Source organism: Osmerus mordax, chromosome 12 (assembly GCF_038355195.1).
Source record: "Osmerus mordax isolate fOsmMor3 chromosome 12, fOsmMor3.pri, whole genome shotgun sequence".
NCBI lineage: Eukaryota > Metazoa > Chordata > Actinopteri > Osmeriformes > Osmeridae > Osmerus > Osmerus mordax.
Window position 1 is genome coordinate 9,602,296 of NC_090061.1, and position 15,997 is coordinate 9,618,292.

The following is a 15,997-nucleotide window of genomic DNA, read 5'->3' on the forward strand; positions in this document are numbered from 1 at the left end:
CAGAACCTGCAGTCAGCCTGACCCACATGAAGTCAATTCTGACATGCCTCACCACCACCCCCCTCCCCCACCCACCACCACCCACCACAACCACCACCATCCAATTCCAAAATAAGAAAAGAAAAAGACGTTTTGAAATGCATTTGAAATGGAAAAACTCACAAACATACTAGAGTTACTGGCATTCTGACAGGAAAAAAACTAGAGGAAATCCTCCTGCCTTTTTGCATCATGTAAGTCCTTTCTGTGGAAGGTCCTTGTTGTGCTGTGTACTGATATAAAGCTTCACACCTCGGACGACTACACACACGCTGGTTAGCACAGTGTCTTGAATGGACGCTAACGCTAGCTAATAGCTCATTAGCTAACACAGTTTCTGCCTTAGCCTCCATTAACTCAGGTCAACACAGTGTCTTGGCTGTACTGACTGCTAACGTTAGCCGCAGCTGGGTTAGCAGGCACAGTGCGGTGGCTGGATGTTAGCTTTAGCCTTTAGCCTGGACTGTTAGTGCACACAGAGGTCCAGGAGAGGATTTAGTGTGGGGCCGTCAGGCCCTACCCACAGCCACAAGCAGCCCAGGCCATCAGGACGCCCAGCATGCTTCACTCTGCTCTCCAGGACCCTCCCTGGGTCAGATGAGTGAAGTCGTGCCTAAAAGGAGGATGAAAGGCAGAAACACAAGGTGAAAAGAGGGGTCAGAACTCTCATTAGAAATAAGAGAGGCTTCGAAGGAACAGATTAACCTAGCTGCTCCTAACAGTTTTGATGACACAGTTTAATAAAGTGCTGTCATAGTAATATTGTAAATGAACAACTGGATTGTAGGAATGTGCATATAAATTATAACACTGTACAGGAGGAATGAGGTTATCTGATCTGATGGGTCTGACTCACCTGGTTCTGATGGAAAGACATTTCTCAGTTGCTCAATGACTTCCTGAAGCTGCAGCACTGTGTCATGTTCATGGTCCATGTCATCTCCTGTAACACGCACATGCACAAACATACACGCACGAGTGCACACACACACACACACAAACACACACAACTGTTGGTGAAAAATATGAAACAGATCATAATACACTAATCCACACTGGTTCCATCCAAGCCTTGATGTGCAACTCCTTTATCATACATGTTGGGCTTTGAACTTCCAATACTGGACTCTCTGTTAGCAATACTGATTCGTTTTCATACCCAACACACATTTATTTGCAGCATATCTTGTGAACCAAAGTGTGTACAATTATAGCACAGCTGCATTATCTATACCAATATCAATACTGCAGTCTACTATCCAGCTAGCATCCATCCTGGCTAGCTCACCTGCTGTCTCAGTATCAGTGGTCTCTCTGCTCGCAGCCTCCCCCTGGTGGCCACCCCCGGACACGGGCGAGGACAAGGTCGAGGGTTCTGACCCGTTGGCCTCAGAGTCGTCTTTGGGCTGGTGAGTGAAGAAAGAGATGGGATCAACATTCAGATTTCCTCTTTTCTCCATCTCCTGAGGGATACTGCCGTGGAGTTGTTCCTGTGATCCAAATGAATCTAGGAACACCCGAACCTTGAAAAAGTTCAGCTTTTCCTGGGAAGTTTAGGCTGGCAGCGGATTTAGACCCAGTTACAGAATGTACAAAGGAATTTCTATTTTCCTTGTGATATTGACATTGAGAGGGCTAGAGCAGACCCCCCCCCCTCCTCCATTCCCTGCTTCACACAGAACATTTAGTTGAAAGAGGATCTTTGGTGCATAAATATCTTAAGCAGAGTTTAAAAGGGACTGTGGGTCTGGGATAGCCTTAGAATTGTAGACAAAAGTTCTATAGACTGCCCTTCTAAAGAAACCTAGAACTCTTAAAATGTGGGGTATTCTATGCCTTTATTCTTCTCATCTCCACTAAGCGATCTCTTCTATTTCAATTCCCCTTCTCTGCTCACAGACTAACAGAGAAAGTGTCTTTCTCGGCATCTTTCTCCCCTGCCACCACTTACTCCTCCTTGCCCCTTCCTCTCTTATTGACCCAAAGCGCTGCAAATTATCTCTCCCTCCTCTCCCTCGCTTACTCTTTATTCCCCATTCAAACATTCTTAGCCGGCTACAGAAGCCAATCCATCCCTCTATTCTTTCTCTATCGCTATCTCTTCCCGTTTTTGGCTTCTGCAGAAGCCTTCTCCCTCTCAATCTGTCTCGTCTCTCTCTCTCTCTTTCAATCCCTTCACTCGCTCAACTCTTTAAGCTTGCATGAGTGGTTTGTCTCTATCTCGCCCCTACCATAATCTTTTTAAGTTTATATCCAGTATCCACAGAGAACCTATTGCACTGAACACCCCGCCTGCACTATTACACCTCATTTGTGTACCTGTACCCCAACTCAGCCTACCCCTCGTCAGACCCCCCACACCCCTCCCCTCCCCCCCCACCCCTCCCCTCGTCAGCCCACCCCCCACCCCTCCCCTCCCCCCCACCCCTCCCCTCCCCCCCACCCCTCCCCTCGTCAGCCCACCCCCCACCCCTCCCCTCCCCCCCCACCCCTCCCCTCGTCAGCACCCCCCCCACCCCTCCCCTCGTCAGCCCACCCCCCACCCCTCGTCTCCCCTCGTCAGACCCCCCACACCCCTCCCCTCGTCAGACCCCCCCCACCCCTCCCCTCGTCAGCACCCCCCCCACCCCTCCCCTCGTCAGACCCCCCCCACCCCTCCCCTCGTCAGACCCCCCTCACCTGGAGCAGCAGCTCACGGAGCCTGTGCAGTTGGGACTCCAGCTGCTTGTTGTGGTCCTCCAGGATCTGCATGCGCGTCTCCAGACGCGTCTTGTGCTGGCGCAGGACCCGGGCCTCGGCGAGCAGCTCCTCGTCCTGCAGCTCCTCTGAGGGGGAGCCCGGGCCCCCCTCCGTCAGCTGGGGCGAGGACGCCGCCTCCTCATGCTTCCACTTCAGTCTGCGGTACTCCCCCTGCAGCACCCTGGGAGCCCCCGCAGAGGTGTCAGAGGACGCCTTGATGACTACACCTCACAGGACTGGACGGGTTGGGTTTGTATCATCTGAACATGAACTGGTTTCTCAGGTTGAGGCCATGTCAGAGCCCTAGTATCGGAACACAAGTTCTGGGCCTATATAGTAAAGTAGGACAAGCACTAGTGCTAAATGAAGACCAGAGACTGGGCGGTATAGCATCCAATTGAGGGAGATAGAGAAGAACAGAAGTGGGTTAAGGTTTCAGAAGCCCTGAGGTTGCCTGTGTGTGTGTAAACTGAGTATAAACCTATTATTTAGTACAGACAATATAGGAGGGAATGTTTGTGTCATTGGCACAAAGGTCACAGGCACACTGGGGATGGAAAATAATTATTTAGATGAATCATACCTAGGACGGTTGCCTCTGGTTGCATATTAAGTGGGTAGAGAAAACTATTTTCCTAACACTGAGGATTTTAAGACTTGAGGGATTTTTTCCAGTTACGCGTAAAATCCAATTTGAATTTAGAATTATATTGTTCTATTTAATTTTTGAAAAACAGTTTACTCTCATCAAAGTCATGCATGATGACATTTAGGCTGATGTAGCAGTCCATTCAATGGACTTGAGATGGAAAAAGGGTCTTATTACAAAACAATACAATGTGAGTAAGTAAACTTGATGAGCCTGTTTCAATGCAAAACACGATTTCTCTTCATTTAACAAAAAGGCAGCAAGTCAACTGAAATCAAACAACTCGATCAAATATTCATAGAAATGGACATTCAAGGGTGCTCAGCAGTTGGTCTATTACAACTGCCTGAAGGCATTGCACAGCCGCCACGCACACACAGTCTCTCTCTTTGACATGCACACATACACACACACACACACGCACGCACACACACACACACACACACACACACACACACACACACACACACACACACACACACACACACACACACACACACACACACACACAGAGTCTCTCTCTCTCTCTCTAACACACACACACACACGGGTGGGTTCTCTCACCGGTTCTCGTTCTCCAGGCGTGCTAACGTGTGCTGCAGCTCGTCCTGGTCCTGGCCCTCCAGGTGGGTTAGCAGCAGGAGCTGTCCGCAGGGGGAGTCCTGCTCCGGGGCGGGGCTGGAGTGACGCAGGAGGTACTGATCTTCATCCCTGAGTCCCCCCACAGGAGACAGCACACTGAGCCACACGGCCACCAGCAGCACAGCACGGAGCCGCCCACAGCATAGCACAGCACAGCACAGCACGGAGCCGCCCACAGCATAGCACAGCACAGCACAGCACAGCACAGCACAGCACGGAGCCGCCCACAGCATAGCACAGCACAGCACAGCATCGCACAACACAGCACAGCACAGCACAGCATCGCACAACACAGCACAGCACAGCACAGCATAGCATAGCATAGCATAGCATAGCATAGCATAGCATAGCATAGCATCGCACAGTGTAGTACAGGACAGCACAGGGCCACCCACAGCAAAGCACAGCAAAGCACAGCATAGGACAGCACAGCACAGAACTGACAGCCAAATGCAGCAGCTTAACACGAGGACAGCAACACAGCAGGGACACCTGACCACCCACACACTGGCACAAAGGACCAACCACAACATAAAAGGGTAAACACACAGAGCCACATGCATCCCCAAACACACAGCACTGTGCCAGAGGCAAGAGAGGCACAGGTAACCATGCAGCAGCACAGGAGCAGCACAGGAGCAGGGCAGGGAGTGGAACCAAAAGTGGGATGGACCGAAACTCCCAGACAGAGCTTAGACCAAAAGACCAACAATGGCAGACATGTACAGCATGCCAGACCGGTGCCAGGCTCGGCCGTGGCCAGTGGAACCTGCTGCCAAGGCAACAGATGCAGGTACAAAACAAGGGGTCCACAGAGGATGCACAGACAGCAGCACAGACAGGACGAGCCACCGGGGGCTCACAGACAGGTGGGCAGTGAAAGGCTCCATGAATGGATACTTCAAACTAACAGCCTACATGTACACACTCACAAACCCTTTGATCAAGGCCACAAGCTGCAGGAGCTATCTGTGTTGTACCTAGGCTCCTTTTGATGGATCTTTCTCAATTCGTATCCATATTTAGGGGGAGAGATTTGAGAAGAACTCCCTCTAACTCGCTGCTCACGCGCACACACACACACACACACACACACACACAGAGCCAAACCCTTTGATCAATATTACCACCACCACCACCGTACTTTCCCAAATTGACCCCTTCTGAGGCATTCCTTAGTGAAGGTCTGCTTGCCCCATTGACTCACCTTCACTTCAGGGCCCTGGAGTACGTGACTTCCCACAGCCCCCCCAACTGCCCACCCCCCAACAACCCCCCCCCCCCCCCAACAGCCCCCCCCAACAGGCCCCATTCTTAACCAGCCTCCAGCTCCTGTTCTATGGCATTTCATTACCCACACCTCTCCACCTCCCCATGTTCCACCCTACTGTGCAGCCTGTTCTATTTATTCTCTGCGCCACACTCCTTAATCACACAGACTTTTATATGATGAAGGGGAGTGTGTGTGCACTGCCATGGGTCATTTTCATTATCTGGCTGATCTTTTTATATGATTGCCCAGCCTCCCCCTGAACATGTTCCCACACACACACTCTCCCACACACACACTCTCCCACACACATGCACGCGTGCTAAGCACACACACGGTCAGACTCATTCATACACTCAAGGCTATGTCTGATTTTCCCATAAAATTCAGGAGCACACACGATCACTAAAGAAAGTAGACAACACACACAAAGGGGTATTTCTGTTAAAGGTCTTGGCCGTGATGAAAGGGTTCAGAGAGTGGGAGTGGAAGTGTACTCACAGACTTTCATCAGGTGACAGGCTATCTGTGAAGAAGGAACAAGTCTGGCTTTCCATCTCCGCCAATCTAGTTATAATAAAACACACACACACACAAATGAGATCCAGGTACAGTTGAGAGGAAAGTCTATAGACACAACATAGTATGTCTATTTTAGATGCTGCATCTATTTGGAACAAAGAACATACAACCCCGAAGAGTATAGAAGCTACAGCAGGGTTGTCAATCTCATTTAAAGCAGTATATTCAACAGACAAAACACAAGACTGACGCATCTAAGAGTGTGGGCATCATTGTTTACTCTCTCTCCCCCCTCCCCTCCATCTCTCTCTCCCCTCTCTCCCTCTCTCTCTCTCTCTCTCTCTCTCTGTCTCTCTCTTCTGCAAGAGGAAACAAATCTAAAATTATGAAGTTCTATACATCTTTCATGAGATGTTCAACCAGCCTTTTCTCCTGACATGATATAGTGTGTGTTTCTGCCTGCCCTAACTCAATGCAGACTAGAACGACCCCCTAGGACTGAACTGTCTCTTTACATTACAGGGGCGGTTTCTCCACTTCCCAGATCAGCTTCCTGCCTGCTGTCTGCCTGTCTCCTGGCCTTACTGGAGCTGCTCAACTCCTGCACAACTCTGATAACAAAGACAGATACCCAGAGAACAGTTTACTGCAGGTCAATGCAGGGAGTACACAGAAACCAGAAGTACTGTGGTTAAAGCCCGGTGGTACACTTTCACATAAACTGTAGGCATTTTGAATATGTGAGAGAGAAATATAATTGATCTTACATGAATGTATACCTGTGCAATGCATAACAGTCACAAAAGGTCATATCAAAAATCACTATATCACTAAAGGATCTGTAATTGGTGACCAATCTTTGGATCCAGTGCAACCGTAACCCTAATTTTTGCCTGTCAGTGCACTTGAGTTTGACTTGATGTTTTCAGCACCATGAACAGATTCTATTTTCTGTAGGTTTTCAGCACCCCGGACAGCAAATAATCCTCTGCATTTATCGGATGGACAAACTTTGCTTTTGCAGCAATTCAGTCTCCAGCATAGAAATGGCCTTCAGGTGGCCCTGTCAGAATAGCCTGGAAGCTAGCAGGCAAGATGGCCCGCCAGACACACATGGAAAATGGGCTACCAGCCTCCACCATCACCTCCAATCTCATTTGCTGATGCAGGGGCAGAAAAAAGGGGGGAAATGGATGGAGTGATTGAGGGCCTGTCAGGGCGTTTCAAGTTACATCCTGTTCCCTCCCAGTGTCCTCCCATCTTGTCCAGTAGAGGATATCCATTCTCCGAGAGAGACCCCCTGCTGACAGATCCTAACTCAAACAGGCAGCCAATTTATCTGATGGGAGTAATACGGTCTCAATGACCCTCTCTGGTCCTGCTCAGGGACAGTGGGATGGGAAGGGGCTCTGACCCCCAGCTGGTGTGTGTGCAGCTTTGGAATGTGTGCATGTGTGTTTGTGTGTGTGTGTGTGAGGGTGTGGGAGAAAGATACAAAGACAGACCAAGAGAGAAAGAAGACAGAAAGAAAGAAAGAAAGAAAGAAAGAAAGAGAGAAGAACCTTCATCCAGGTCTGCCTTGGGATAGTCAATGAACGAGTTTTTGAGTCAATTCCTATGAGAGCTCTATGTAGAGCTTTCTATTTTCTTCTGCCCTTCATCCCTCCCTCCCTCTCTCCCTCCCTCCCTTTTCCTTCCCTCCCTCTATCTCAGATGTGGAGTCTGTTGTGATGATGAAAGGACTCCTCTCCACTGGCACCTCAGTGTGTGTGACGTGCCAGCAAATCTGCCCCTTTACAGCCAACCCCAAACATCAAATACCTCCGTTTCCCCTGTGGGGGAGCACATTATTACTCACATTATGGATTAACACATACACCCCCTCACACACACATACACACGCAAGTACATGCACACACACACACACACAGCCCTCTTCTCCCTTGTCTTGATGTGTTTGTCCTCCCTAGGGAGTGTTTAATATAACCGCAATTCTGACATCCTGCTTTTGATATCAATTTGATTTTCCCATTAAGGTTCAAAGAGGACTGTGACAATGATGGAGGGAACAAATAAAGAGATGTGATTCTTTACTTAATGTGTTTTTTAAATGAGAGAGAGACTAAATTAACAGCCAGGTCAACGCTACAAAGAAATAGTGAGAGAAGAGAGAGGAAAACCAGAGAGGGTAGAAAGAGAGGGGGGAAATAAATTAGGTAAAGAGGGAAAGACCAAACAGAGAACGAGACATAACTGATCAAGAGTCATTTTGCATGCAGAAGAGTACAGATTGATCTCCATAGTCATTTTAATAACCTATCCATTCACATTTGGTATGATCAAGTACAACAAAAAAAGCAAAGTGTCTTCAGTGACTACCAAACAGTTTTTCGGTTCATACCTTTAAGCTCAAGATTCTCTAGAAACGTTAAGATGTCGCACTGCAGCAAAAGGACAGATGGGAAAAGCAAAAAAAATGATAAAACCCAAACCATACCACATAAAACATCTCAAATATAACTTCCTCCATCATGGATTCCCGCCCCTCGTTGTGCTAATCTGATAGGCCAGTAAATCAGGCTTCGGACTTCGTAAACTCGTCTCAAGTCTAAGAAACCTGGACGTGGCCCCACCCATTCCTTCCTCTCTGTTTATCTGGTTTATGTGGTGATGGCTGCTGGCACATGCTGCAGGCATGTCATGCCAGTCTACAGTTTGGTGTGTCTTCAGTTTGAGCCAAGTAACTGTGCCAACCAAATTATTCTAATTGATGGCTGTCAAGCAAATGTGAAATGATTCTGGAACAGGGACAATGACGATTGTGAGCCAACACTCAGAATGGCTGCAGGTGACAAATGGAAACGGTGATGAAATGATGTCCTAAAAAACCTTTTGTAGAGATGACAGACAATAAGGGAACAAGTGAGATAATAGGAGAGAGAGAGGACAGAGAGATAGGAGAGAGAAAGAGAGAGAGGAATAAAAGATGATGTGTAGGAAGCTGGAGAAGGGAGGGAGGAAGAGAGACAGGAAAAGAGTTCTGTCCTTTTGTTGGTGGGTGTCTCCTAAGTGTTAATAGGATGCGATGTGTGTTCATTTCTCCGGTATAACACACACACACACACAGTTCCACACATACAGTACACACACACACACACAGTTCCACACATACAGTACACACACACACACACAGTTCCACACATACAGTACACACACACACACACAGTTCCACACATACAGTACACACACACACACACAGTTCCACACATACAGTACACACACACACCTTTCACTGTGGGGGATCTTTGCTGTGTTTTTTTGTATTGTGGTGGGCAGCACTGCCCTGGGTGAAGCACTGCATGGTGTTAGCCTGTTGCCTGTTTATGCCCTGTCAGAGAGACACTGATTTTCCCTGGCAGCTCCCAGGTGCACAGTGACCCACCCCCCCTCCCACCCCCTCTCACACTGCCACCCCCTGATATACCACCCACTGGGCATTCAGAGGTAGGTTAACCTTGACAAGACCATACCAAACTCAGTACTTATGCACTTCTCGTGTGTACGTGCATGACTGTGTCTGTGAGTGTGTGAGTATGTGTACTGTATGTGTGCATGTGTGTGTGTGTAAACTAAGTGATGGGAGACCTGCAGGGTCAAACCGACTTCCAGTCAGACCAAAGCTCAGTACCCAGGATGCTGCCAGATCGATATTTCAATCACAGTGCAGTAAAGGAGTGGACGTGCGTGTGTGTGTGCGTGTGTGTGTGTGTCTGTGTGTGTGTGTGTGTGTGTGGGGGGGGGGGGGGTAACAGTAATGGAATAGTGGTGCAGAGAGCAACAAATAATTTGGTGGGTTAGAAAAGATTCAACCAACATGGCACGCCAGTGTTTTGTTCAGTACGTGGTTGTTCTAACAACGATAGAGGCTGTTTTGTTCCTTCTTCTAACAACAACTCACCAGGCAGTGACAGTTATATTACTCTGAATCAGTTACCAAAGCAGGTCAGGCCATAAAAAAATTATTATGTTGACACATTCTCTTGAAGGCAGAACATTAGTGTAATATCAGTGTGTGTTGTGTTTGCATATGTCAGCATGTGTCTATGTTTGTAGGCGTGAGTATGCTTGTCTGCGAGTGTGTTTTGAAAAAAGTGTGGCTCGTACCTGCTAGCGAAGTGCTCGATCCTGCTGTGTGTGTCTGCATGAGGAAGCTTGGGAGAGGAGCAGGGCCTGATCAGAATGAGCACACACACAAAAACGACATGAAACTGATGGACCACTGTGTGTCAATGTGTGTACGTGTCAATGTTTATGAGAGTGGGTGTGTGTGCGCGCGCGAGCGAGCGCGTGTGTGTGTGACTCACGTCTCCGAGTTCTCTGCCTCCAGTACAGACTGAACAGGTAGGTAGCCTCTCTGAGGGTGTTTGCTGAAGTACTGCTTCGACCTGAACTTGTTCTTCAGCGTCTTGGCAAAGTCCCGCATCTTCTCTCCTGAGGTTGTCTAGGGCACATGATTTAGGATGAGGGTGAAGAGGGTTGGGGGAGCATGAGAAAGTGCGAGGGAGGCAAACAGATAAAGTTCACAACTTTGGAATCCCCCAAACGTCCCCCAGACAGTGGTAAGCTGTGTGGTCTTGGCTAAGGCCTCGTTCATCAGCCTGCCTCCAAGCCCACCCTGACCCCTCTCAGCCCCAGACGGCTCCTCCTCTCTCCCTCAGTCACACAGCAGAAAGGTAGGAGAGTTTGGGTTAAGTCAAAAACTCCAACGAGGAGCACTTAAAGCGTGGCGGTGAAATACTGCCCTGAGAAAAATCATTGTGCAGATGGCTTTCTGCCATATTTCACAGCTCTGCATTGATTGAAGCTGAGGTCTGGAGCATCCTCTGTGTGCACTCTCTCAAATCATCCCTGTTTTGGAGGCACTCTTGATGGAGGCACGGCACTCTTGATGGAGGCACGGCTTTTCCATTTGTGTACCAGCCAGAGCCTGATGGGACTTTAGGGAGTCCCATACTGTTCAGCCGTAGTGATGTACTCCATGTGCCCAAATTAGCTGGAGGGAAATTAGTCCAATTTAAGATAAGTGTTGCATAAAGGTCACAATTAGGGGAAATATCAGTGTTTATATTGAAGCTGCGACAGACTTTACAAAATACATTTAAATATGACAAATAGCACCTCCAATCCTTGTCTGAACTTCTGCACTTTCCTCCAGTTTGAGTTTGATTGACAGCGGTTTCAAAAAATAAGCCAAAGGAGGAAAGTCTGTCTGGCCGAAGGCAATTGGCTGGAACAAGATTGCTGGAATATAATTGGCTTGAAAGTAGAGGGCTACTCCCAAAAATTAGAAATTGACATTTCACTGGCAGTGAGCTGTCTATGTTGCTAAACAACTCTCAGAGGGCCTCATTAGCTTACACAACATGTTTAAATGGGACAAAACCGTTCTCTTTTTTTGGAAAGAATCTTACCTATTGTTCCTTCAAATTGACATTGTTCTATAACCTAAATATCATAAAAATTATTATTCATCTGGGTTTTAAGTTTAACAACTATCCGACCAATTTAGCTTTAGAAAATTCAGGGTGCATTTGTACATTTATGCAGGTACAGGGCGCGTACCTTCTAAAGGAATCTTAATGCTAATACAGTAAATGCAGAAGGGAACATCAAGGCGTTGAGGGGTCATTGTGAACTCTTTGTCACCACAGGCTGAAACTGACCCCCATCAGGGACTTACTGGGGTATAATACTCCATGATGGGGTAGTGCAGTTTCTTGCCCTTGGTGGTGCGGCCTGTTAGGAAGCACGTCTGACAGATGTCCACGTTGAACTGTTTGAGGCTGCGGTACCTGTCAGAAAAGGAACAGATAATGACCATGAAGCAGCTGCCATGGTAACAGGAATAAATCATACTGGATTAATGCAGACAAGAAAGTGTCTCCCTGAACTGTATGTGTGTTTATGTTTACACGTGTGTGTGTGTGTGTGTGTGCATCTAACCCTATCCAAAGCCCCTTCCCACTGCAGCAGACCCACCTGAAGCCCTTGATGGGGCACTGCTTGCAGACAGAGCACTTGGCCTGGTGCTTGGCGGCCTCCGCCAGGGCCACGCGCTGCAGCACGGGCAGCCACACCACGGACTGGGGCTCCAGACTCATCCACTCCAGGAAGTGGGCCACCTCAATGGCTGGCTTCCCCGGTGCCTGGGACGGGAGCAACATGCAGCGACAGCTAAAGTAATTACACAGGCCTAAACATAGCCTGGGAGCAGTGGGATGGAAATACACCAGGAGAGAGAGAAAGCAACTGTGTGTTCAAGGTTTGCCGCTCCCATGTGTCATTAAGCTTTCTCATTCTCCTGTCCCACCCTTATTTTCTTTGGAAATGGAATTTCAAAGAGAATGGGATGAGAGAGAGAAAAGGGGAGAGGAGAGGAGGAGGCGGGATGTGAGATGAGGCGAGGGCTAAGGAGGTAAGCATGGCTGGCTGGTGTATTTCTGTCACACCCAGATCAATAGAAGCATGTACACTTTCAACCAAAGACGACAAAACAGGAATCAATACCCCCCCACTAAGTGTTTTTACTTTGGATAAGAACCTGTTGAGTGTTTCAGAAATAAGGGAGAGAGAAAAAACAGGAAGTCAGTCTCATAAAGCAAAGACTCGCCATGCACGGAATATCCGTAATGTGCTAAATTCTCATTAAGTGCGCATCAGAGATGCATTAAAAGGTTGATTTCCCTGAGGTCTCCTCCCTAGCTAAGGAAAAGCAGCATAATTAACGTGAGTGCTTGTGTGTGTGTGCTTGTGTGTGCATGTTTGAGAGGTCTGCTGAAGCACTCCCCAGAGAGGGCAGTGCTCCACAGCTTCACACAGTGTGGAAGACCAAATGTCAATGGAGCATTACTGAATATGTTGGACAAAATATGACTTTACTGAGCAAACTGTGTCATTGGGCACACAATGAACACACTAGACACACGTTACTGCTCTCTGTAGATAGACTATGTTCATCCGCACACTGCAACAAACCTTTTGGTTCTGTTATACCAAGCAAAATCATTTGTGGGGACCAAGAAAATATCCGCACAAGGTAAAAGAAAATCTTTGTTTACTTTCCTTGTGGAGATTTCTGGACCCCACAAGGGTATGTACACGACGCCACACACGCCAGTCCTGACAACACACACCAGGTGGGTATGTTTCTAGATAGGTGGAGGGCCTAATTAAGTCAACAGGAACCAACAATGCTCCCTCCTCGTCGAGGGTCTCCCATCAGCTCTCACGCCATCAGAGAGCTCTGTCTGACGCCCACGACAGTTGCCCGCGCTAGTCGGTTCCTCACTTTGACTCTATTCCCACACCAAGTGATAAATTGGCAATTGGGGCGCAGACTGATTGGCACTACACAGATATTTCATCTGCGCGTAAAAAGCCTTGACATGGAGCAAATGGCGAAATGAATGGATTTTAATCATCCGTAGCTGATTTCAGGAGCATGGACTAGAATAGAGTGGGATTTAATTAAGTATTGGCTGTAACAGCAGGATTTAAAGGGTTTAAAAAGGCCATCTTCCAAAAACCCTGTGCCCTGCTTCTAGGAAGACTATAATTAGTTTGTCCCATCAGCTAAATGCCACCAGGATGGTTTCCAACAACCTGAAGCCCCCGGTGTAACACAGGGCCTGGGGAAGGACCCGACTTTACATGTGAATGAAAGCCATCAGTAGTTGGAGCATGTCTCTTCATTTCGCACAAATTGCAAGGATGACGACCTACAAGTCAGTCTTTGACCCAGCTTAATCACATAAATATCAAAACTCTTTTAATAGTTATAACATCTTATAACATCTTTCAAAGGGCATGTCAGCTATATTTTCAGTGTGATACTCTGATTGTATCCTGCACAAACTCATTAAAGCCATGTTCACATCCTGAGCCGTTTCATAGTTATACATTATGTATGCTATGGAATGTCAGAATGCTGAAGCTACCTCATGCGCTACATGCTCTCAGGCTGAGATGGAGCAGTGCGTTGGCATGTGTGTGTGGTATGTGCGCACGCGCGCGTGTGTGTGGTGTGTTTGCGCACGCGCATGTGAGCGCGCTTCTGTGTATGTGTGTGTCTGTATACTGTGTGTGTCTGCGCGTGTGTGGTGTGTTCTCACCATGCGGAAACAGCTCCGGACGCTGGGCTCCACGTCTGCCTGCCCCGAAGGCGGCCACCTCCCCAGCTGCCGGGGGATCTGGATGGCCTCGTGGAGCAGCAGGCTGAAGGTGGCGCTGGTCCGTCAGGCCGCCAGGACCCGCCACCTGTCTGAACAGGGTCTGAAACAACACAGCCTCAAATGTGGGATGGGGCTTCTAGGTTACGTATTGTCTGGTGTGTGTGTGTGTGTGTGTGTCCATGAAAGACGAAAGCTACAGTACTGAGTATGTATGTATGGGATTGTGCGTCATCTTTTTACAGGGGAAAAACGGTGACTTGAATAGAGTAGATCAACATTGTATGTGGGTGGATTTGTCATGGTGGGCAGTGGTCTGCAGGGAGAGAGGGAGAGAGTGGAGGGAGAGAGATAAAGAGACGGGGGGGGGGGGAGGGGCGGAGCGATTATCAAGGCAGACAAAAGAGGCTGCATGAGGCCCAGCTGTGGCGGGCGTCAGCGAGGTCAGCCGTCACCACGGTGATGGAGCATGACAGCCATGAGAAGGTGCTTCATAAAGGCTGATCATATAGCTGCAAGACCCCTGCGTGCCCCAGCTCCACCCCGCTCCCCCACACAGACCCATCACGCATTAACCACCAGCATGTTACAGTAAAGGGCCCTTTATATGCAGGCCCTGCCAGAGGGACCGAGGGAACAGGCCCTCTGGCATCTTTAAGCGTCTCCAGGTGTGTCCCCTTGTTCCGCTCTCAGAGGGTCAGTCCCTTGAGATGAGGAGTTTAAGTGTGAGATCAATCACCTGGACAAACTGGCGTGGCCATGGGGCCCACCCGTACCTCTCTACCCACGGGCACCAGAGAAGATGGCCTATTCACCTTCGAAAACACACGAAATCTGCTGCCATTCAGTTTTCACGAGCTGTCACAGATGGCACTGGAACGACCATGGGCACGGCCTTGACACCACGCTGCCAACAAACTCTGAATGTGGGTAGTGCTGACTCTCTCTTTTCCTCTTCATCTGTCTCTCACTCTCTCTCTCCATCTCCATCTGTCTTTCTTTTCTCCCTCTCCCTCTCCTCTCCCTCTCCCTCTCCCTCTCCCCTCCCTCTCCCTCTCCCTCTCCTCTCCCTCTCCCTCTCCTCTCCCTCTCCCTCTCCCTCTCCCTCTCCCTCTCCCTCTCCCTCTCCCTCATCCCTCTCCCTCTCCCTCTCTCTCTCTCTCTCTCTCTCTCTCTCTCTCCTCTCTCTCTCTCCTCTCTCTCTTGACCACCTCCCTCAGTCTCTATCTCTCTCTTCCACTTCCTCCCTCTCGCTCTCATCATCCCTCTTACCTTTCCCTTTTTCTCTCTGTCTCTCTCTCCGTCTCTACCTCTCCAACATATTTACAAGAGTGGGGTCGTAAACGGCAGTTACAAAGACACTGTAAAAGGGCTCTGTGCTGGAGCCGGGGCCAGTGAAATATGACAACATAACGTTCATTGAAAATCGAAAAGGGTTGCAGAGGAGCCTACGCTGTTAGTGCTGCGTGTGTGTCGCTGCAGAGAGCGTTTCGTGTGATTACAGAAACAGAGTGGTCAGGCCCAATCCGTTTGACTGGATAAGGGGATGTCTCATGTAAGATTTGCGTGTGGCTTGTGACGCGGCATTGTGTAAATAAGCGTTCAGAGGAACTTACATTTGTACTTCTCCTGGACGTCTGCGCTGCACAAGCTCACCAGGCCGGTCTTGAACGACAGAACTCGCATCTTCCCATTGCGACCGCTGTGAGGAGAGGAGAGTCACGTTTTCGAAGTGTACTCCACACATGCACGCACACATGTGACATTAGCTGCCCTTCCCAGGGTCACTGACAAAGTATGTCTGCTCATGCTAGTGACTATAGGGACACAATGTGATGTCTGGCCAATGGCAATGCCACTGAGCGGGGAAGCTTCCTGTCCCCGGTCTAAATGGGTCAAAATATCTGT

The 15,997-nt window shown here is 48.8% G+C and overlaps 1 protein-coding gene across 1 annotated transcript in view; it reads right to left on the reverse strand.

Moving 5' to 3' along the window:
- Nucleotides 1–99: 99 nt before the first annotated feature.
- The window catches only part of drp2 (dystrophin related protein 2), a 39,344-nt gene continuing 23,446 nt past the window's right edge, over nt 100–15,997 (reverse strand). The window contains 13 exon segments of the mRNA XM_067247444.1: nt 100–652; nt 896–982; nt 1,328–1,445; nt 2,719–2,959; nt 3,992–4,138; nt 5,841–5,906; nt 10,026–10,091; nt 10,226–10,362; nt 11,602–11,713; nt 11,901–12,067; nt 14,033–14,137; nt 14,139–14,199; nt 15,714–15,791. Of these exon segments, the coding sequence (XP_067103545.1) occupies nt 633–652; nt 896–982; nt 1,328–1,445; nt 2,719–2,959; nt 3,992–4,138; nt 5,841–5,906; nt 10,026–10,091; nt 10,226–10,362; nt 11,602–11,713; nt 11,901–12,067; nt 14,033–14,137; nt 14,139–14,199; nt 15,714–15,791 (1,405 nt within the window). The 3' untranslated portion in view covers nt 100–632.